We start from the raw sequence: 24,234 nt of genomic DNA, 5'->3' as shown, positions 1-24,234 counted from the left end.
GGCACAGCTTGATGCGGGCTGGCAATCCCTGTGTCTGCCACTACATGGGTGCTGTTCCTTTGAAGTTGGCTCCTCTCTACTTCTAGCTCTGCCACAGAAAGTGCTAGCCTTCACTGCATGTGGACTGGTTCAGGTTATGCGCACACTGCACCAATCTCTGGGGGTCAGCAGAGGAGGCGTGCCCAGAGCCCTGGCCATGGATATTACACCTCCAGAGTTTCAGGAAATGTCGGTGACCTCAGGTCTTGGAGTTCTAGAACATCAGTTAATCAAGGGTGAGAAGAAAGGAAAGAAACCACACAAGTGTCTGCTCCAGCCAGTGAAGTTCTGAGATTGACAATGTCAGCACGTGCAACAGCAACACGGTCTAGTTTTTGAAACTGCTGCGTTTTCTACAGCTCTTTGGGAAACAGAAATAAAGGACTGCAAAGCAGGTGCATATCAGACACCCTTCTGTCTACATTACACATAAACAATACTTGTTGAAAACACCGTTTCAGAGTTTTGAGTTTATCCTTTCACATGAGATTACACAGTTTACTTTATTGCAAGGGCCCACATTCTGAAAATAAATAAAGCAAACAGCTGGAAATGTCAAACATGAGGACGCCAGAAGAAAGCAGACATCACAAAGGTGACATGAAGGAAAGGGGGAACATAGAAACAGTTTAACAAAAAAGGCATGATACTGTAATAATTTGATGTTAGTGCTGAACAAACATCTAAGTTAAGTTCTGTTTTAAAATTCTCAACCAGACCTTTAGCTGGAAAAAAAAAATGTACAGAGAAGACAATCCACTTTCAAAGGTGCAAACTTTTATTGGGCTCTAGTCTTGTCTAAGTTTCAGAACAAACATCTTTGTCTTTTACAATTTCTTCACAAATGCCATTTCTCAAAGATCTTATGATTTCAAAGTATATTACAAACATTTGCAAGATCATGCATCATAATCACTCCTGACCAGATTTTTGCAACTGTTCATCTCATATTCCCTTGGCATTCCATCAATGTACATTTGGCATCAGAAAGGTAAACTTTGTAAGTATCTGGATCTGAATGTCTGATGTGTTAAAGTCATCTCGGATTTCAAGTAGATGGATACTACAAACCAATGTCCACTTCACAGTGGTTTGTATGTATGTTCACAAACGTACAAAAATCACAGCAGTACTCAACAAAGCATCAGCCACATCCTAAACTCCGAGCACCTGTGTGATGCCATACATGGCCATGGAAGAGGGCCACTCACTTGAGTGTGGGCCATACATAGTGATCACAAATCAGGACAAAAAAATTCATCACGCAATGTGCCCAAATAATCAGCCACACTCTGAAGAATAGTAAGATTTGAGAGGGGATTACAGGAAGTCAGGCTGTGGCGTGGAAGGCAGGGTGGCCAGAGGCCTCAGTGACTGCAGACTTACATCATCCCAGGAAGCACCTGTAAACATGATCCATTGTGCAACACACCTGATGTGTGACACTTCAAGGACCAAGGAGACCTTCCTTAGGTCTTCTTTTCTCAAGGTTGCAAGGACCTGAATATACTTTCAATCTGAGAGATATCACTTAACAGTAGTATTCTATGGTATAAAGTAGAACTATTGTTTCAATAGGTTTTTCCTAATACAAAGAACTAATGTTTGCACACAGTTACTAAACAATCACCAAAACAAGCAAAATTCCTCAATTCCCTCAATTTTCAATCAAACCTTTGAAATGTTTATAGTGTATGATGAGAAAAACAAGTTTTATAAGGATACATTTGTGGGTTATTACTGTCATTAATTACCATGCACAAAAACAATTGCATCATTACATTTAATATCAACTTGAGTGCTTATACATAACATAGTCATCTTAATTTGGGTACCTGTAATGTAGAGATCACATTTACTGCTCTCAGGGCACTAGCTGAAGCATGAACTCCAGGTTACCTGGTCATTAGAATTCAGACACATCCATGTTTCTACAAATCACACCCAAACAAGAGATTGACTCAATTTACTGTACTCAAGCCAAGTCCAGGGTCACAATATGAGGACAATGTGAAGCAGAGATTCTGACCTTCTACCTTGCCTGAATAAATTTTATTTATTCAAGAAAGACCCTTGAGTTTTTTCAGAACCCTCTCTTTGGGGAAAGGCAAAGCTGACACCCTGGCTCTGCCCAAGGGACCTTATCTGACAACTGGCCTCTATTTCCTTGACTGTGTCAATCAACTGGTTTGCAACTCTCTTGCCCTAAAAGCTCACAGGCCCTCTCCTTCTCCAGGAGCAGTGAAGCAGCTCATTAGAGCAGACCAGTGACTGCAGGTGTGCACCTGCGCTAATATTACACCCCGGGGAGCCTATAGAGTTTCCAGGTCCGTGGGTTCCATCCTGAGTCTACACAGCCATCTGATGCATGTGGCCAAAACGACAGGGACAAATGCAAGGTAACTGACATAAATCTAAACTGTCTCACTTCCACACAGGGAAGAACATTGCTTCTCAGAACCACGGCACTAAGAATCTCTCCATCATTGTTTGGAAAATCTGAGGCCACAGAGCTAACATTAGGACAATGCTAGCTGTTAATAGCCAAAACACAAAAAACAAACAAACAAAAACTTGAGCAATAACCCTAATTAGGAAAGTTAGGATATTAGACTACTTTTTACTTTTCCAAAGCTATTCATTGTTGACCAAAACACAAACAAAAAAAAATCACTTTTTAAAAAGTCTTTTCCTCAATCTTTTAAATATTTAATAAAAAAAGGCACATTCGAGCGTATAATAAATACTAAAAGATATACTTAATGTAAAATATTACAACAGTACAAATAAGAGATTTTTATACTGGTAATGTAATAAACTTTTGAGTCATTCTATATATTATAGTAACTATAGTTATTTTACATACATGATCATCTTAGTTTTAGTTTTTAATTCAATTCTGTAAAAGCCAAAAAAATTCATATGTGGGCTTTAAAGGCTCCATAATCTACTTTATAAAAAAAGTATGATTTTAATGAAAGATGCAAATTATTTATATAGAGATAAAATAACTGCTAATGAACAATTAAATAAATAATTACCTTGCTAAAGTGCCCTGATCTTTCCTAAATTAAGGAGAATGCACTAAGATAACTAGTTTAACTTCACAGCCCCATTCATCTTTATTTCCTGAGATGAGTAAGAATTCAGTGTCTTTAACTGTCCCACCCTAGGTTTTTACACAGTCCTCAAGAGAACAAAAAGAATTTACACAGTAGATGAAAAAGCCTTGAACAGTCTAAAAAAAATCACCAATTGGGAAAAGCATAAAGGACATTTTTAAAATTTCTTTTCCATTACAACTGATTAAAAATATTCCAGTTGGGGGACAAGCAAGGAAGACAGGTGCCTGAGGTCTGGAGTCTTGGCAAGGATCTAGGTATCTTTTGGGGTACATTTGTTAGAATAAGATGTCCTTATTTCCTCCGACTTGAACATGAAGCCATGCCTACAGAGGCGTGGCTATAATTCTGGAAGCTATCAGCGCACACATTTCAGTTTCCTGTAGTCATCTTGGATGCTAACCTGAGGGTCTAGAAGCACCGTCACTCACGGTGCACCCATGAAACACAATGTTAGAAGAGTTGTTCAAATACATCTTTTCCAACAGGTGTGAATATACCCATGTCATTTAAAAAAAAACCTCAAGACTAGTCAACTGGGCTTTTCCAACTTTTTAAACTTTTTAGCCACGTGTTCAAATACTCACCAACTGCTGTGGACCAAGTCACCTAAGCTGGTTATAAACAATGATGAAATGAAGGCAGCTCTTAAGATAGCTTTTATTTGCTTAATTTGGTAAGGTAGAATGTCCTGGTTCCCAGGCAAACTCTGGATTATTTCAGTCAAAACCCACGACATGATTCTGAAGCACAGTCATCAATACCTACCCAACTCTACACAGACACAGCTATAAGAATCCAAGTATGTATACAGTAGCTTCCACTGACTCAGGATTTTCAACAGCACTAGAATTCAGATGTCATATTCTGATATACTTCAAAATTATCCATTGGATGCAAGACATAACCACCATGAGATAAAAATTCATGCAATGATACTCGGGGCTTTTTTTTTTCTTCAAGTAAATCTAGTATTTGATCATTCAATGCTAGTGCACTGAATATCTAAAATAAAACAAGTGCCAATTTTTTTTTATCGTGAATGAACATATTTATTGTCTTGAAACCCAACAGGCTCGAGTTTCCTTTTTGTCTTTTTGAGTCAGTTCTCTACAAACTCGCTTCTCTCAACCTTCCTGTGTAATGAAAGCCTTGGAATTTCACTTCTTCGTCGCAATCAACAAGAGATGGCGGAGGGCTCAAGGCAGGTATCGTGGTGGTTCTGAGTCAGAGAGTACTTCCTCCTGAGCAGAAGGTTCATAATCGCCCACATTTTCAGTCAGTTCGTTATCTAACTCATCATTACTTTCTGCACTGTAATCAACTTCTTCAAGGAACCGCGGCTCATCTTCTTCCAAAACGTAAGTGGTAGGGCTGTGGTCAAAACACACAGAACACGCAAGACTTCATGAGGGGTTTTACGGTTCCAGCGTAAGACTACCTCACCAAACTGGGTTCACTCTGATTCCAACATAGTATCAGCACGGTTCATATAATCTACACATTGTTAATCCAAATGAACAAACTTACAATAGCTGAAAGCTCCTTGAATAACAATGAAATGCTTAATTTTAATTATACTAACAAGAGCATCTATATATCCTATACAGATTTATAAAAAAACAAGGGGTGGGTGGAGGCTGTCTTATTATATTCTTCCTTTGCAGGATTTCAGCAATTATCAGGTTATTAAGATTAATATTTAAAGTTATGTTACAATCACTGTAAATTTGGCGACACTTAACTAGGCCTTTTAAGAGACTGTAGATATTTGGTGGTTCCTCAATTAATGCACTGACATCACTCATGTCAAAGCAACTGAGTGATCAGCTGGCATTAAAACAGCCCAAAGACCCATTCCCCAGACAATGAGAATAAAAATGAAAAACAAGTGAACACTCCACACCAAGACCTTTCACCATCCCCTGGGACACGGAGTAATGCCCACGGGAAAGCACCAAGCACTTCCAAATCCCTCACTGAGCAGGTGGCTGGGAGTAAAGCAGTCTTTCCACTATGGCTGTGACAGCTCTTTCTGCTCAGAGAAAAAAATCCACGTCCTTCTGGTTTCTGTCCGTTTGGGAGATAGAAACATGTGCACGCAGCACACACATACACAATTCACATCAGAGAAATATCAGAATCATTTCAAAGTTCCCAACCAAGTGACCCAAAACACTTTAACTTCACACAAACATGTTTATGTCCTGATAGCTTTCCAAAGCTATTTCCAGCAGTCGATGTAACTAAATACTACAAAATCAAATAATGCAAAAGAACATTAATCTGGTAAAACGAGCAGAGAAACAGATGTCATGAGACACCTGCGGTGAGAGAATCCCTGCGCCTGAGTGTAAAATCCCAGTCTCTAGAATGCAGGAATAAAGAACTCATGAAGGTTGCAGTCCCAGGAAAACAAAATTCGCCTGGCAAGAGTAATTTTTCCGCAGAATTATTTTAACCTTAGAAAAGAAAAAAAAAGTCACAAAACTACCTTGATCTAATATAATATAGCAAACCTGCTCTGGGAAGGTGATTGCTTGCATGATGAAGTAGTCTGGATAAACCAAGCTGAGTAGCTGAAATACTGTGCAAGACTCCACAACACACTGAACACAAGAACAACGTCACAAGTTTTAATCATGCAACTACAATGTTCAGCATGCGCTGGCTAGGTCTTTTTTTTTTTTAATCAATGGAAAGATTATGTGCCTTTTACAATGACTGTCACCATCTTGGCTGTGAAGTGCAATGGTACATCCCCTCCCCGCTTGACCTTGGTGTTCCATTCCCTGGACAGGTCCGAGCAGTCTCCTCAAACACATGCAAACTGAGGCAAAGGAAGAGGAGGGAAGGGAGAATGGGGGGAGAGACAAATCTTTTAGATATGACCATGGAGACACCAGGAAACAGATCTGCTCTGAAGCCAGGTCCAACATGTGCACAGTGGCTTGGGATCCAGTGGCTGGATCAAGAGGGTTGATGCACAGAAACTAGTGCGTTCTGACACCTGTGTGGTGGAGCGTCAGGCAACAGGGGTCAGGGGTCAGGGGAGGCCAACACTGCTCAAGAGGTGTACACATGTGGCAGAATTCCAGCCTCTCACAACTCCATCAGAAAGTAGACAGGCATAAATGGAACTGCTGGTGGGGAGCTCAGTTGTGTGCTGGGTTCAGGGCTAAGGCCTAACTCCCCAGGGAACTAAAGAACTAAAGAAAAGATTTAAAGAGAAAGTCTAGGGGCCTGTTGCAGTAGCCTGTGGCTAAAGTCCTTCCCTTGCATGTGCCAGGATCCCATATGAGTGCCGGTTCTAATCCCAGCATCCCTGCTTCCCATCAAGCTCCCTGCTTGTGGTCTGGGAAAACAGTCGTGGATGACCCAAAGCCATCTGCATGGGAGACCCGAGGCGGCTCCAGACTCCTGGTTTCAGATGGCACAGCTCTGGCCATTGCAGCTGCTTGGGGAGTGAATCAGCAGATGGAAGATCTCTCTCTCCTCCTCCTCCTCTATCTGACTTTACAATAAAAATTAAATAAATCTTTTTCTTAAAAAAATAGAGAAAGCCTAGTCTCAGAGGCCAGTAAGAAGCAGGAGAGGAGTATGATTCCGGAGTGACCAAGACATCCTAGATGGATAGAGCCAAATAGGCCTTTAAATAAGAAAACGTCATACAATGCTGGTATCCAATTCTGACGTGCAACTTAAATTTTAAAATATTTTTTTATTTTAAATTTAGTTTTTTAAATCTGAAAATAAAACAGAATTAACAGAGGCAGTGGGAGAAGCAAGCAGATACTCCCCGAAGGGCCACCACAGCCAAGGTGGAGCCAGCCTGAAGCCAGGAGCTGGGAGCTCCATCCAGGTCTCCCACATGGTGGCAGGGACTCAGGCAGTTGGACCTCCTTCTGCTACCTTCCCAGGAGCATCAGCAGGGAGCTGGATCAGAAGTGGAGCTGTTGGGACTTGAACAGGTGTGTAGATTAGATGCTGGCATTGCAGACAGTGGTTTAACCAACTGTACCACAATGCTGATGCGCGTTTTTAAGACCAAGAAGGCAAACTCCTGGAAAAAAATAGAAGCAGCTCCAGATCAAGCAATGTTCACAATTCAGAAAATAATTTCATCCTGTCAATTCTTGATGTTGGTTCATTCTTCATGCCGTGACATGAAGTTCACTCGTGTTCTGATGAGAGATATGAAATAAGAATAAAGACACAGTTCGCTCCTCTTTTTCCACTCTGGTCACTCACACTGGCCCTGATGATTCACTCCTGCACCTCCAGCTTCCAACAAAACCAGGTTTGTAGCCTCACCTCCATTTAGGTTTCTGCAGCCGAAGCAAAGCACAGCAAGCATATCCCATGGCGGGATGAGGGTCAAAGGGCTGGCTGTCGAAGAAGAGCAGGATGCAACGTGCGAAAGGGATGAGGCAGTGAGCGGCAACAAGAGGCATGCACAGGAGGAGGGTGGGGGAGACGGAGAGGAGGGCACAAGAGGAGCAGAGGAGAGGGCGAGGAGTGGAGAGAAGACTCCAGAGTAAGTGCCTCCAACACAGAGATCATACAAAGGCAGGGACCAGCCACAGCTCAGCACTGACACTACCCTTCGCGACCCATCAGCCCAATGACCATTTGCCAGGCCATCTGTCCGTGCATCTTTCTGGGATATTCAACAGCAGTTAAAATCCTGACACCCCTCTGTTTTGGTCTGCTCAGTCCTGTCTCTTCTTCATCACATACCTTGGGACTACTCATTTTCTACGTACTACTCAAAACTAGGTAACTAGAAAAAAAAAAGTTCTTCATTAACAGCTCTTGTTACATAGCTCTGGGAGGAAGCTCTGCATTCAGACCACTCCCAACATGTATTTACTTAATTTGAAAGTCAGAGACAAAGAGAGGAGGCAGAGACCAAGAAAAACAGGGATCTCCCATTCCCCAAATGACTGCAACCTTAGGCGCTGGGCGAGTCTGACACAGAAACATCTTTCTGTGTCTCCCATGGGAATGCAGGGGCCCAAGGACTTGAGTCACCCTCTGCTGCTTTCTCAAGCCACAAGCAGGGAGCTGGATTGGGAAGTGGAACAGCCGGGACATGAACCGGCACCCATATGGGATGCCAGCACTGAAGGCAGAGGATGGGCTTGCTCTACCACCATGCTGGCTTCCCAAACCCAAATATCTAGCCCTGACTTTTCCATCCAACATCTGTAAAACTTGCCCTTATGAGATGGATTTCCAGAGCTGTCTCATATGTACTTCAGATGCAGCATGTTGAAAGCACATTGCTGTTTTCTCCCCGCCCAGAGCCTGCTTCTCCTCCGGCCCTCTCAAATCATTCAGTGTGGCACACAAGTGCATCAGCTGGCCACTCGTTCTCTGGACAGCTCCTCGTCCCACACCTCATCCTCTAAGCCTCCTCCAACAGTGTTTCCTCTGGGTGAGGCCCACGGCTCACCACCTCTCTGCTCTTAACTAACTAGTCCTATTAAGACACAGTTCTGGCTCATCTTGTGATATTTGTCCTTAAAGCCCATCTTGGGAGGAGCAACTTCTCTCTACTCCTTTTTCTAAGCTGCACAAGTATTCTACCAGCTCACTTACCATCCAGGGGTGAAAGTGCCCATTTGTACTTGCTTGTTCTCAGAAAGACATCAGAAGCTCCTTAAAGTTCAAGAATGGCAACTTACCCACCTGAGGCCCTCCTGTCAGCTCCCAGAGGGCTTGCCACACCCCAAGCACCCCAATACATATCTACTGAATTCCTTAGGGAAAGCCATGAGGGAGTATATGATCCCATTCTACTGATTTGACTTTACTGAAAAAAATGGGAAGGCACAAGACCAGTCACAGTAACTCATCTTTTATTGACAATTCCAACAGAGGTTTTGCATACTTCGTAACTTGGGAACTGCTCCATATAAATCAGCTCACATTATTCACTTGAGGACCTTAAGCTAACTTGCCTAAGGGTTACAAAATCGTCTCTTGGTGTCAGCAGGTGGGAATGCAAAAGTTTTTGCAATCAGAAAAAAAAAAAGTCTTAGCAGGACTTCAATCCTTCTCAGCTCTATTCGCTTTCCTGCAGCTACTGACCTGAACACTCAATCCTCCTCACATGCATTTACTTCTTTCTTTCCCTTGTTTCTGCTTCACTCTCCAACAACCCGGCCTCAAAAACCCTGCTGTTTTGGATTTTAATTCTTAGGGTTAAAGTGACTAAACCAGAAACAATTTGATAAGAAACACTCCATTCTGAAATAATCATTTAGACCCCCAAGCAAATGCTGCTTCAGGGAAATACCCAAACTTTGAAAGGGCCTTCTTGAGGGATGCATGCACAGGTACTCCCTGCTGTGTTGTGTCACTAGGATGCAGAGAAGGTTTCCGGGTGCAACTGCCCTCTAACAACCCTGCTGCATACAGACTCAGCAACGTGTTCGGCTACCTTGCTATTAAGCTACTAAGACTGCCCAAAAAGTAAACCTAAAAAAAAATCAACCTTCCCCCTCAAATGTCTGTCATGTACTTCTATTAGAGCCCCTCCGCCCCGTGACAGCAGATCTGAGATCTAGAGAGTGCCCACCTCCATGCCTGTGACCAGCTGCGGAGGAACCGGGAGCTGACCCTTCTCACAGCCAGGGTCTTCCCAAGCACACAACACAAGTAACAGGATCAGGCCTTCCTATCTTACAAAAGTTGCTTAGCTCCAAGTTAGCAGGCAAACGTAAAAATCATGATTAATTTGATAACATGGAATGTTATGATTATGATAATAAAACCTACCCTGTGACAGAAAAAATAAATCAACCTTTCTAAGTTCCCTAGGAGCCCAGACACGGGCCTGTCCCATAGCACTGGGACCAAAATCACTCCCTCTAACCCCTGTAATTTGGAATCTTCCCTTAACTAATCGTACCAACCTGTGCCATTGGGAAAATAATTGCCCTGTTTTAAGACAGTTCAGTGAACATGTGTGTGTGCTGAGGTACATGGCATGTGTGACTGATACACAAACAGAAATATATTCCAATCTGTGAACTGCTAACCGTGTCTAGCTATCATCCTGTGTTGAAATATCAGATATAAGGTTAAAAAAAAAGCACAAATACTAGAGGACATTTTATTTATACAATTGGATTCCAATCTTAGGACAATTACAGCATCTCCTAAACATCACAAAATAAACAAAATAATCCACAGAAAACACAATTAACAATTTTGTTAGTCATAAGTGGCAACTGCATACACACAAGGCTGGTAAAAATAATATCCAATTGCAAAGTAGGCTAATTTATTGATGTATTTGTTGGGGGGAAAAGTATCAGCTAACTCTAGGAAACAATAATTAGTCAAGTCACTTAACTTGGCTTTACTCACTATTCATCTACAGGCATTCCTCAAAGACAACACAAGACAGTCAGAACACCATGCAGAACCACTCCAAACACTACAGTCGGAGCATTCCACTAATTCTACTTATATGCTTGGAAGAGAATACAGGATACACAAAGGAATGGGAACTTCAAACTTGCTGGTTCTGCGGGAACCACTCCCTGGGCCCTCGGACCACTTCGTCCCTTTGAGCTTCAATGGCAATGCCACGGTGTCTGCTTGCCCTCAGGAGAATGCTACACTCCCCGAGATGAACACACTACACAGCAATCCATCCTTGATGGGCTAGGGAGATGCAGCACGCAGCAAGTGGTCAGGTTCACAGTTGTGGCTTATTCCAGTGAAAGGATACAATGCAAAAATCAGCAAACACAAAAGGCGCAAGGGGGCAAAGTCCAGCGTAAACCAAGGCCAAGCAAGGCGCAGCTGCTAGAAGCAGGGGAGCCATCGAGGTTCAGTCATTTCAAAGGACTGCAGGCAAAAACTGGAGTTCAGAACTGCCAAGTTTCCTGAAAGAAGGGAGTTGCAGAGATGTAACCCTAAGACTTGACGATGTTCCCCTAGAGGCAGGAGGTTAAAATAAAATGCAAAGCAGATAGCAGCAAAAACAAACAAAACAAAATAAACAAATGAGCAACATACGTTGGGAGATGTTGTGGAGTTGTGGCCAGGTAGAGCCCTGGCCCTTCCATGGTGATCTCTGAAAGGCAACAATTTAGAAACCCAAGGAGGGTAAACCAAACAGTAAATAAGTTTTCACCCATTTTGCCATCCCACCTGAGGTCAGCCCAGTGGCTCTCTGAATCCAGGTGCTCTGCTCTGCTCTAATGGCCCACCAGAAGACAGGGAGGAGGAGACATAGTCAATCCACAAGCCCTGGCATTTGAACAATATTACCAGTCACATCCACAAACAAAAACCTCACCCAACAAGTGGGACCATATGAGATTTGTCAGATATGAACCCCACATTACTGTGAAATTGATGACAAGAGCAAGAATTTACCAGTTTCTGTAATACAACCAGATAGAATGGGAGAACTGAACATACATGAAATTGACAAGTACAAAAGAGGTTTCAGAGATGTAAGAAAGTTGAAAATGTCCAGACAAAAGCAAAGAGAGCAAGAAAGGATAGAAAACTTTAAAAAAAAAAAAGTATCCATACCAATTAAACCTTCAAAAAAGCAAAAATGTGGCAGGAGCAACACTTGAAGAGCCAATGGCTTGGGATTTCTAAAAACAATGTAAGACTGGACTACAAATCCCCAACCATGTAGGACAGATATAAAGAAAATCAACTGTCAGTACTTACAGCAAAATTACTATCAGAAAAGAAAAACAGGCAAAGGAAAAGCTTCCAGAAATGACACCTCACCTTCAAAAGAGGAAAAAAAAAATAGGAAGAAGAAAGACAAATTGCCAAGTTCTCAACAAAAAAAGTGGGAGTCTAAATACGCTGAAGTGACATTCATGTATCCTAAGATCCTAGCATTATCTGGGTAACTTTTACTGTAAGAAATCAAGGCTAGCAACACAAGAAAACAGAAGAAGTTTAAAGAGACACAAACATGAAGAAACAGTAAAATAATTAATTTGAAAGAAGGAAAGGTAAAAGAACAGACCACACAAGTGAGACCAACAGAAAGCAGAGTCCCAGAGAAGCTCAACTGCACAAGTAATTCATTAAAGGGAAATGGAATAAATACTCCAATTAAAAGACAAAATTAACTGTGAATTATCAAATACATAATTACACACTGCACGCAAGGTTCACATATTAAAGTACAAGGACAAAGAAAAACAGAGTAAGAGGAAGGAAAAAGATAGGTTATATCATCACAAACCAAAAGAAGGTAGGGTAGCTATGGTTAAAACAAAACCAAATAGGAAAAGACATTCCATGATGATAAAGGAACCAATCTACCAGGCTGGTGTAGCAATTTGAATGTTCTACACATCCACGGTGTGACCTCAAACTACACCGGGTAGCGTGGACAGAGCTAAAGGGGAAAGCAGACACGGTCACAATCACAGAGGGAAGCTCTCCTGAGACGTGGCTGTACCTAGAGATGGATGAGATCTTGAGAGGAGAATTCAGAGAATCATGTTGGAACTCAATGGAAGCAAAAATAGGAGAGGCCTTTAAAGAAAACTGAAAAGGACTCAGGCAGTAGAGATGGCGGAAAATGAAGAGTGCTCTCAAACTAAAATAAGCACCATGTCAGATGCGGTGGGGAAAACAACCAAAAATCAACCTGTGGATGCTGACACCCAGAAAAAAGTTCTTCAAGTGACACAGTGAGGGCAGCCGATGAGCTGCGGTTGTGCAGGGGAAGACATGCAGAGTCCCGCATGGGCACTGGGGCTGACTGTGCCAGCTTGTGGAGCAGGAAAAAAAAAATCAAACCAGAAAGCCAGCAACAACATGAGAAGCGGAATGACAAATCAGAAAACATGATCCTATCAGGAATCTATGTCCACTGCCCTCAGCAATATGAAGACAACATTTCCGGAACACACCTGTATTTGTGCTCCTCTCTGCGGTGGCTACATTCTGATGCTCAAGTTAAGAACAACTTCACTCTCCTGAGAGGCTTACTGCCAGCATACACAATGCCCATGTTCTCGGCACAGCCAGGTCCCAGAGACGAGTGCGGTTACTAACTGGATCTCTCTCAGATCTCAGTTCTAATGATCACTGACAGCTCTTATGTTAAGCTTCATAACTTTCACTATTATTTTAAGCTCCTTTGTATTTGTGCAAACAGTGGCATTTCATCTACTTAGCACAAACACAAATGCTTCACATTTACTTACAACAACAATGATTTCCAGTAGCTGAGAAAGAGATGCCATTTTTAATTATATGGCATGATTTATCTACCCAGAAATTATTCCAACAGCAATGAAAGTTGTAAGCATCTTCTCACCTATCAGCAACAAATGGCTTCCAGAAATGCAAACGTGACTCATCTATGAGTATCACAGCCACTAGAACAGATCTTTTCTTCCTAACACCAGCTGAAGTGGTTAACTCTATATGTAAACAAACCATGCTAATATTAGTAAGCTTTACTACACAGCTTGGTACTACAGATTACTGTTAAAATTTGGCCACGGGGATGGTTGCTGAGGTACAATGCTTGGAATGCATGCATCTTGAATCAGAGGTGCCTGGGGTGGGGTCTGATCCCTCCATATTTCCAATCCAACTTTCTTAGCCTATCCCAGGAGGCAGCAGAAGACGGCTCAAGCATCTGGGCTGGTGGTGCGGGGGGTGGGTAAGGAAAGCTTGTTCAGAACTAAGTTCCACTGAGCTCTGCAAAACCCTGCTACTGGGCTTGCGCAGTCACAGCTGTATTTCTAACCTTCAAAAATCACCCACTAAAGAATATTCCTAGACAGCTCTTTTTCCTAATTTCTTCCTTGATTAGCTACAACTCAGAATTAATTAAAAAGGTGACATTTACATCCGAGTAAGAGCTAGCTAAAGACAGAATGGATCAGCCAGAAGGCAGCTGAGGAAGAGCGTCCAGGAGAAAGCACAAGACTCGGAAAGAAATTTACTCGCAACAGATTATTAACACAGAGTCTACGAAAAGATCTACCTCAAATACGACATGAAATCCCAGGAGAGAGAATGGGGCAGAAACACCATCTGAAGAGGAAATGACTTAGCAGTTTCCCAATATTGATAGACATGACAATATAAATACAAAAAGGAAGACAGACGATCCCGTCCGTGTCAAGCTTAGTATCAAAGATGCAGCAATTTCATAAAAGATGGCCTTGAAGATAGCTCCACCTACCAAGGCACAAGGTCTGCCGGCTCCCTAGACAGCTCAACAGTGCAGAAAAGACAAAGGATCCACATCTTCCTCGGTCAGAGAAAGGAGATGTTACCTAGCTTCTTTCTCCAGCAAAGTATCCCTCAAAAAAAAAAAGAGTGTAGGAAGTAATGGTGAGGAAAAGAGAAAGAATGTATGGTGAGCTCTCATGCACGCACGGATGCCTGTCATGTCCAAAGTCCTCGTGCTAATGAGACAGCTGACAGCAGCGGGACGTGTGGGCAGAGGGGCTACCTGCACTTAACACAGCAGAGAAGTCTGCACTGTCCCAAAGGAGACACAAGTGCACGAAGAGGAGGACACACTGAGGATTAGGAAATCGAGTCAGAAGAAGGCAAGATAGGATACCCTTACTTGCAACAACCTATTAGTCAATCTAACACATTCCAGATCAAGAAGCAGGCTGAAGTAGGTCCTGAAGGCATACACAGTGCCCCAGAGGAGGAAACTAATCCCAGATTAGTGAATCCAGGAGCTGGAGAGAAGATTCCCACGTTAGAAAGGAAAGATTTCATAAATGTGAAATGACAAAGTCTGAACGAATACAGAGAGTCACAGCCAAAAAACTTTTGAACTTAGTAATTCTGCAATTCTCCTAGTCATTCAAAAGTGGGCAAAAGACTACTAGTATGCTAATGGAGGGCTGGTGTCATTATACCAAAAAATGACACAGACTTGGACTGGAGCCCTTCTGAAGACCAGGCTGAAGTACTGTAACCCCAGAGACTCCCCATGAGTCAATGACCTGCAGAGGCTCACAAGAACTCACTGACACAGTAAGATTACACAGTGAAATTCACAAACAACTTTAGGGTTTTCAAAGAAAGGGTAACAGCCATAAAATAAACAAGAAAATACAAAGCAAAAACACACATAAAAATTTAAAATGTGAAAATCAAAATCTCCCTTGAAAAAGTCTGTGGAAGGGCAAAAACTGGATACTGAATTGCAAAAAAGCTATGGAAGACTCTAAGGGCCAATGCTTTTGCACAGCACATTAAGAGAACGGCTACAACCCCATCCTATGGAGTTATCAGTCTACATCCCAGATGTCCCACTTTTGAGCCAACTGCTAATGACCTGGAAAATGGTCCAGGTCCTTGGGCCCCCATCCAGGTGGGAGACCCAGACAAAGCTCCTGGCGCCTAGGGCTGTTGTGGCCATTTGGAGAGTAAACTGGCAGATCTCTCTTTCTCTCCCTGATCTGCCTACTCAAGCAGCTGGACTCCTGACATGCAGAGAGGGCACCCAGCTCCTGACTTCAGCCTGAGCCAGCTCTGGCTGCTGAGGCTTTTGTGGAATGACTCGGTGGATAGAAGTTCTCTCTGTGTCTCTCTTTCTGCCTTTGAAATGAATAAAAATAATCTGAAAACACACACACACACAGACGTTGAAGCAACAAGTATAAACCAATGATTCCATCTAAACTTCTGAAGCAAGATGGGATTCCTTTCAGTCTACAAGCAGAATTCCCCTCATTCCCCTTCGTTAATTCACCCATATTATTTGGAAACTACAGAAACAAAATGCTAATAACAAATCTATTCTCTCTCTCTGACTTCCAAATAAATAAATAAATCTTAAACATGAGGGGTGGGGGTTGTTTTGGTGCAGTGGGTTAAGCCTCTGCCTGCCATGTCAGCATTCCATATGAGCACTGGCTTAGTCCTGACAACTCCACTTCTTTTTTTTTTTTAAAGATTTATTTTTATTATTATTATTTTTCGTTGGAAAGGCACATATACAGAGAGGAGAGACAGAGAGGAAGATCTTCTGTCCAATGATTCACTCCCCAAGTGAGTGCAACGGCTGATGCTATGCCGGTCTGAAGCCAGGAGCCTCTCCCGGGTCTCCCACACGTGGGTGCAGGGTCCCAAAGCTTTGGGCCGTCCTAGACTGCTTTCCCGGGCCACAGGCAGGGAGCTGGAAGGGAAGTGGGGCTGCTGGAATAGAACCGGCGCCCATATGGGATCCCAGGCATGCAAAGCAAGGACCTTAACCACTGCACCACTGCGCCGGGCCCGACAACTCCACTTCTAAACCAGCTCCCTACCAGGGACCCTGGGAAGGCAGCAGAAGGCACTCCAAGTCCTTGAGCTTGCATACTCACTCTTGGATTTGTCCTAGACCAGGCCTGTCCTGTCTCTGACTGTTGCCGTCATTTGGAGAATGAACCAGTGGATGGAAGCTCTCTGTCCCTCTCTATCATTCTGCCTTTTAAATTAATAAAAAATCGTAAAGACAAAACAAGTACATGTTTACTACATCTTCCGTAAAACCCACACTCTTTTAGCATAGAACCAAATGCTGGCTTCCTGGATTCTTCAATTTTAGCTGTTCTAAGCCCCCAATAAGCCTTTCCGCCTCACCTCAATTAGTCTATTACCCATTGCTGACTTTGTTTACTCCATGTTCAGTTGCTATTTCTTTGCCAGCCCTTGTTGCTTAGGTTGTAGCCTGAAGGAAATATTCAGATAATTCCAGCCCAATCTTCCAGTATTCACCCAGGAACTCAATTTTGGTCTGTGATTTTTAACCATCTTCTTGCATAGCCACAACCGTTCCTGTGCACAAAGGCGAGCTGGCTCCTTCCCTGACACCGTGGGCTCGCTCAGGGCACGGAGTTCTGCACCCGGGTGCCACTCCTCTGCTTCTCACGGGGTCTCGACATCCTGCCTCCGGTAGGTTTGTGGTGAACAGTAGAAGCCAGGACCCATGAGGAGAAGACAATCATTCTGTGACCAGGAAAAGCTCCCCCCTCTGAGGGTGTTGGAGCTTGTACCGGGTGACAAAGACACATGGAGATGAGAGACCCACTACAAACAGGCAGGTTGACCAAGCAAGTAAAAATAATCATGGGAATGACAACCAGGATTCTCACTGCTTCAGAAGGAGCTAGACATCTGAAAAGCAGCCTGAACGTTTAGTTATAGAAGTGGAATGAAAGGTATCACTAGGAACTCACGATTTCTCAGTTTAGGTCCATGCCGTGTGTGTACATATTTACTGAGTGGACTTGGGAGCAGGGACTCCACGAAGACAACACAACGGCTCTGGAGGCTGACACAGAAGTACCGAGTTACAACAAAAGCAATCAAAGAACCTTGATGAGATGGCGGATTCCAATCCTAGGATAACATTACGGATCAGGATGAGTCAGGAAAGGCTTCTGTGCCATAGAGAAAGTCCTTGGAGAACAATGGGAATACGTCAGAAACTCAGAGCATCTATTCAAAAGGGGCCAAAGTTGCGCATGTCTGAGTTTCAATATAAATAATTGTAACTGGAAAAAAAACTCATGGAATTAAAACTGTTAGGTCATAAGCCAATACATGTAAATTTTAAAATGAAGACACTGAACGTTTCTTAAGAACTCAAACATGGGCACTGCTTCGAAATATGCACCAATAAAAATGCTTAGTGATGGGTGAAGGGTAATTCTGCAGCAAAAAAAACTTGACAGACACCACCTTAGCTGAGAGTTCAAGAAACAACTCGAGGAAGGGAGCACGGCACGTCTGTACATCACTACAGGATGTAGGGAGAAGAACAGAGCCGTGGCATTCCTGCTAGACTGGCAGAACTTAGACACAACGCTCAGGAAAGGCAGGCAGGCACAGCCCGAGGACTTAGGACCTGAAAAGCATCACGATACAGAACTCGAGGAAAAGCTGGGAGATAAACAGAAAATTCACTTGAGATCCAGAAACAAGAATGGCAGCATGGAGGAAGCAGTGACTGCTAACCTAAGGACAAGGAGCAGGAGGTAATTTAAGGGCAAGATTCTTTCCATTTCTAACTGGCGCTCATTCAAATAATATTTTTATATGTATACACTGATGGGTAGAAATTCTTAACCATCTCTGTGCCAGTCATCCTCGAGAGTCTGATGATGTATGTGCATTCCTAATGATAGTAATATATATAAAACAAGTGCAATTATAAAGGAAAACAATTACACTGAAACACAATTACCAGAATGCAAAAAACAAATGTAATATAACTGTACAGATGATTTCTTTAAAATATGTGCTTTTGGGCCCGGCGCGGTGGCGCAAGTGGCTAAGTCCTCGCCTAGCACGCCCGGGATCCCATATGGGCGCCGGTTCTAATCCCGGCAGCCCCGCTTCCCTTCCAGCTCCCTGCCTGTGGCCTGGGAAAGCAGTCGAGGACGGCCCAAAGCTTTGGGACCCTGCACCCGCGCGGGAGACCCGGAAGAGGCTCCTGGCTTCGGATCGGCATAGTATCGGCCCGTTGCGCTCACTTGGGGAGTGAATCATCGGACGGAAGATCTTCCTCTCTGTCTCTCCTCTCTGTATATCCGCCTTTCCAATGAAAAAATAATAAAAATAAATCTTTAAAAAAAAAAAATATGTGCTTTTGAATTTATATATATGTGTGTGTGTGTGTTTGCATATGTGTGTGTACACACAAATATGTACATTCCTTTAAAGAGTAAGACCAAGACATGGTCTAAAAAACAAAACATAGCTATGAAGCTTTACTAAGCTTAAATGATATTTCAGGTTATTTGAGGAAATGTAATATGTGGATTATGCATTAAGATTACATAAATTAAAACTTAAGAGGAGACTTGTACGTATTAGCAAAAAGTGCCAATCTTCCTGTTCCCTTCCATTATTTACAGCAGGCTCACTGAAGAACACAGAACGCAGGTGATCAACGTCTGAGCTCTCGCATGTATAAGTACTGAGGTTCCAATGAATGTTTTAGCTACATTTAAAGCTGCAATATATAACAGTGATAGCTATTAAAATACATGCCAATAAATTAACAAAGTTGATGATAAGTTAACACCTAACAACAAAACGATTCAAGTTTCTTTCAAATAGAACTATCCTTTATCTATATATCTGGCATTCTGATTAGAATTATGACACTGAGCTCATAACTAAACAAAACTTACATCTTTTGAATTTGAAAAGGATCAGCTGTTACGAAGAGCAGCTGACAGCAACAGATTTTCAAAGGGATGTTAAATTTAATTGTTTCTAATATGTCGAATCAGAAAGTTACTGGATAGACATATGTGTGCATACAGCAACAAAAGAAAAGTTTCTTTTGATCAATGAATTTTCGGTCTAAGCCCATTCTTCAGAGATTCCCCAGGAGCAACAGTTTGAGTTAGAAGTAAGCTAGTAAGATTACCACAAATAGTTTCAAGACATGCCCATTAAACTCTCATCTAAAATAGTAAGAGAATCAAGAATATTATCACAGTTTGGAACAAATATGAATAAAATTAAGCATACTCTTGGCAGTTAAAATCTCTATATCTTAATATATAAACCTTTAAAAAAAACTATGTATTTTTCCAAAATTCAATATTGAAATAGCTTCAAAGTACATTCTATATGCTAAATGGAAAAAATAAATGAGTCCTACCTAGTTACTTTACTTGACTCAATTAAGTCATTTTCAAAGTCGAGCAGGCTGGAAGGCAGATTGTATTCCAAAGGGGATGTCAATCTTTTCAAACGCAACAGACCAATACAAAATTTTGCTCCCATCTCTTCCAATTCTCGAGTGCCAATCTGTAAGCCCTAGGAATAAACAAACATTGCATATGTACTTAGTCTGGGGCAGGTGTTTGATGTGACTTGGCTGTAAAGACACTGCTTGGAATGCCTCCATCCCACGGCAGGGAGCTGGGGTCGCAGTTCCAGCTCCACTCTGGCATCCTGACATGTGCACCGTGTGGAGGCAGCAGCTGATGGCTGAGGGCTGACTTGGTTGGTAGTGGCTAGTTAAGCATTGGCCTGTGACACCAGCATCCCAGTGGGCACTGGTTCAAGTTCTGGTTGTTCCACTTCTCACCCATTTCATTGTTAGTATGCCTAGGAAAGCAGTAGAAGATGACCTGAGCATGTGTTTCAAATAGATAAAGTAGATCTTTAAAGAAAATTTAAAAGAGAAAGTTTGTTATTCTCTGGTTACATTGCATTAAAATTAGACACAAAGAATCTGTATTAATAAAATTTAAAAGTTGGTACTTTTTAGTTGTATGGAATTAGAACTTGACATTAGGATCATGTCTTCTACACAGTTATTCTAGGATATAAGAGAAACCATCTGTTTTATAAGGCATTGCTAAAATGTCTATTATCATTCACTATTTCCATCAACACACTGGGCAGGAAACAATATAGGTCAACATTTTGTGCTGACTGTTCATCCTGCAGTCAATATGTTAAACTATGTTCAATAAGATCTTGGTGACACTTCTTCTAAACTGCTATTATGGTCACCAGTGTTGAACCATTACAACATTAAATTAAGGCTCCATTATGTATTTCTCAGTATATCTTATAGGATACTTTTACTGTGTGGTAGAAGAAACTGGTCAGTTAAAAAAAAAAGACAACTGTCAAAAATGGAATCAAATCAATCTCCACCACTGAGATACTAACAGGCATTTATGATCCATCTCATTTAATGTCCACTTAAAATTCTGTCTATGATTTTACCTTTGTCTCTCCCTTTGTAACCACCAGTTTCTGAATGAACAATATTAAGTTTACCAAAGTTGACTGTCGCCACAGAAAAGCATCAACATAAGACTGCAAACTAAGATATTGTTTATTTTGCAGATAAAAACCAACTGGTAAGCCAAGTGGAATTCTCACACCAACAAAAAGCTGTACATGGGGATGAGAGCAAACAGCAGTGGGAGAAAGGTACTGCAGAACAGCTCCTTGGTGTTGAGGCTACAGAGTCTATGGCAAGTGGTAACTGAAGAAAATGAACTGTCAAAGCCATTACTTAGCGGGTAGGGGCGGGGGCGGCCCTGCTAAAGGGCTGTGGGGACCCGGCTGTGGTAGCTGCACTCGCTGTAGGGCTGCTGAGAAAATACTGAAGTTCCTGTGGAAACAAAGTAGAACTTCATAAGAACATAATGAATGGAGAGGAGAAAACCCATGGTGGCTGTGAAGACCCTGATGCCATGTATGTCAAGTTGATATCTTCTAATGGTCATGAATCTATTGTAAAAAGAGAACATGAACTAACATCAGGAACAATTAAAGCCATGTTGAGTGGTCCAGGTCAGTTTGCCAAAACCAAAACCAATGAGGTCAATTTCCATGTGCTATCAAAAGTATGCATGTAGTGCCTGGTGCGATAGTGCAGTGGTTAAAGTCTTCGCCTTGCACATGCCAGGATCCCATGTGGTCACCAGTTCTAATTCCAGCAGCCCTGCTTCCCATCCAGATCCCTGCTTATGGCCTGGGAAAACAGTCGAGGACAGCCCAAAGCCTTGGGACCCTGCACCCACATGGGAAACCCAGAAGAGGCTCCTGCCTTCAGATTGGCTCAGCTCCAGCCGTTGTGGCCGCTTGGGGAGTGAACCATTGGACTGAAGATCTTCCTCTCTGTCTCTCCTCCTCTCTGTATATCCATCTTCCCAATAAAAATAAATAAATCTTAAAAAAAAAAGTATGCATGTAGTTTACCTACAAGGTTTGCTATACTAACAGCTCCACTGAGATTCATGAATTCCCAATTGCACCTGAAATTGATTTGAAACTGCTGATGGCTGTGAACTTCCTAGATTATTAAATAAAATAAATTATAATAAACTATTAACTTTTTCAGTAAAAAAAAAAAAAAGCCATCACTCACAGTACGTGATGCAAATGCCTTTACAATCTGGCCCAAATATTCCAGAAAATAGAACCCAGTTGACTTAATTGGAACATGCAATGGGCTTAATTTAAAAAGTGTAGAAAGGCCATGCCCGCTTCTCAATTAGTTCATAAAAAAGAAAAAATATTCACAGCCTAACATTCGTGACATGAAAACATGGTTCAGGCTGAGGCGGACTGCTTCCTATAGCATCATTAGGTTCATAAAGCATATCAGCCGACAAGTTTAAAACTTGGTATGCATTGCAGGCGTGTGTGTCTTGGGACAGAGTGTATGGAAATTCTGCACTTGTGCATTCCATTTTCCTCCGAACCTGAACCTGCTCTAAACGGGAAGGCTAATCATTTTCAATAGTATGTGTCATCACCAAAGCCTTGACTTGCACACACTAAGAAGAACCTGACTTGGTAAGACACACTTCCTCTCCGCATGTTCTAGACCAACGTACCCTTCTATTAAGTAAATCATATGAAAGAGAAACGAGTATTTTTCAGTCACATGTCCCATTTGTAAAGGTTTATATATTTACATGTTAAAAATAAACTCCAGAAAACATTTTTAGCAGTTCCTGTTTCATAACATACTTTAGCTTTCTTAAAAACTTTTTCAATGCCCAAATTTATTACAACACATATTTTTAAAAAGCCAGTGAAAGGGTACCAGTGGGATCCACAGACAGCTACCGCACCCTCCTTGTGGGAGTCACAGGTGAGCTCTCCCTGGCTCCTTCCTTGCCTCTGCAGGGCCGCTTCCTCCACAGGGAGGTCTCCAGTCACCGTGGCCAGCCTCATGGCATACAGCTCTCCACAGTCCCAGGCTGTCACCTGGGGGTTCCCCAGCAGTCCTAATACAGAAATGATACTCTAATGATTTTATCCCTGGCAAAAGTACTGCACCAGAAGCAGCAATGAGGAAACGGCACTAGGCCCCTTAAGACCGTCGCTTCCTTACTGAGACAGAGTCACTTGAAGCTGGGGCTGTACAATATTTGGATGATAAGCTGGAAAAGCAGCACACGGTGTTCAGTCCCAAATTCAGGGAAGAGTAGCTCGGAAGAAAGTACCGAAATGTCAGTAAGTTCTCCTTTATTAGGCTCCAAAAAATCTGAACATCTTTGCAAAATAGTGCAACACAATCAAATTCCAATTTGCTGCAGACTGAAAAAGTCATTTTTAGGCTTTTAAAAATGTTTGACATGAACTATCATGTTTACATTCTAAATACTAACCACTTAGATACTGAACTCATTTCCAACACATGTTATAACCATCTATTTATGTACAGTATAAGGAGCAGAATCATCTGGGGGCAAGCATTTGGCACAATGGTTAAAACAACATCTGGGATACACATATCTCATACCAGAGTGGCGTGGTTTGGACCCCAGCTTTGCTCCCCATTCTAGCTTCCTGCTAATCTGCACCCTGGTAGGCAGCATGTCTCAAGTATTTGGGTCTCTGAGACCCACATGGGAGATATCAACTTGGTTTCTGGCTCCTGGTTTCTGCCTCAAGCTCTTCTAGTTATCAGAAGCATTTAAGGAGTGAACCAGAGGATGGAAGATCACTATCTCTTTTCATTAAATTAAACACAGATTAAAAAAAAAATCATTACCACGGGCCAGTGCTGTGGCATAATTCATAAATCTGTCACTTGGGATGCCAGAATCCCATATGGGTACCAATTCATGTCCCAGCTGCTCTATGCCAATCTAGCTCTCTGCTGACAAGCCTAGGAGAGCAGTGGAGGATGGCCCAAGTGCTTGGGTTCCTGCACCCAGAAGCTTCTGGCTCTTGGTTTCATCTTGGTCCTGTCCTTGATATTGCAGCCATCTGGAGAGTGAACCAGTATATGGAAGATCTGTCTCTCCCACCCTCCCTTTCTCTATCTGTACCTTTCAAATAAATAAAACAAACCATTATCAGATTCAGTACCTTTCTTCCATTAAAAGCAAGCAAAAAAAAAAAAAAACTGAAAGAGTGAAATAATCAGTAAGACACTTGGAAATATTTGTGTGCCGTGGAGAAAAAATATCAGGTTTGTCCACTCTTTATCTACAGCACAATAAATCTAAACACAGTAAGTTTATCTAAAACACAGTAAGTCCTCAATCTTTAAAATTAAAAATACTCAGTTATCTAACATTCTACTGCTCTATATATC

General features: G+C 42.2%; 1 protein-coding gene and 1 pseudogene across 10 annotated transcripts in view; one reads left to right on the top strand and one right to left on the bottom strand.

The window, feature by feature from the left end:
* Positions 1–796: 796 nt before the first annotated feature.
* AGTPBP1 (ATP/GTP binding carboxypeptidase 1) overlaps positions 797–24,234 on the bottom strand; it is a 179,374-nt gene continuing 155,936 nt past the window's right edge. For 7 of the 10 annotated variants that reach the window (XM_040963441.1, XM_040963432.1, XM_040963437.1 and 4 more), the window contains 2 exons: positions 19,813–19,970; positions 797–4,535 (listed from right to left, as the gene is read on the bottom strand). In XM_040963441.1, coding sequence (XP_040819375.1) covers positions 4,361–4,535; positions 19,813–19,970 — 333 coding nt within the window. In that variant the 3' untranslated portion in view covers positions 797–4,360. Of the gene's footprint in view, positions 4,536–7,134; positions 7,225–10,443; positions 11,066–13,792; positions 13,821–19,812; positions 19,971–24,234 lie in introns of those variants that run through there. The other 3 variants (XM_040963438.1, XM_040963436.1, XM_040963440.1) reach the window with 3 other exon arrangements.
* Positions 21,264–21,984, top strand: LOC121172518 (annotated as a pseudogene).

The sequence above is a fragment of the Ochotona curzoniae genome, unplaced genomic scaffold, assembly GCF_017591425.1.
Source record: "Ochotona curzoniae isolate NIBS_2020 unplaced genomic scaffold, NIBS_Ocur_1.0 scaffold_3208, whole genome shotgun sequence".
Lineage (NCBI taxonomy): Eukaryota > Metazoa > Chordata > Mammalia > Lagomorpha > Ochotonidae > Ochotona > Ochotona curzoniae.
The sequence above is the reverse complement of the archived record's forward strand: the minus strand, read 5'-3'. Positions and strand labels throughout refer to the sequence as shown.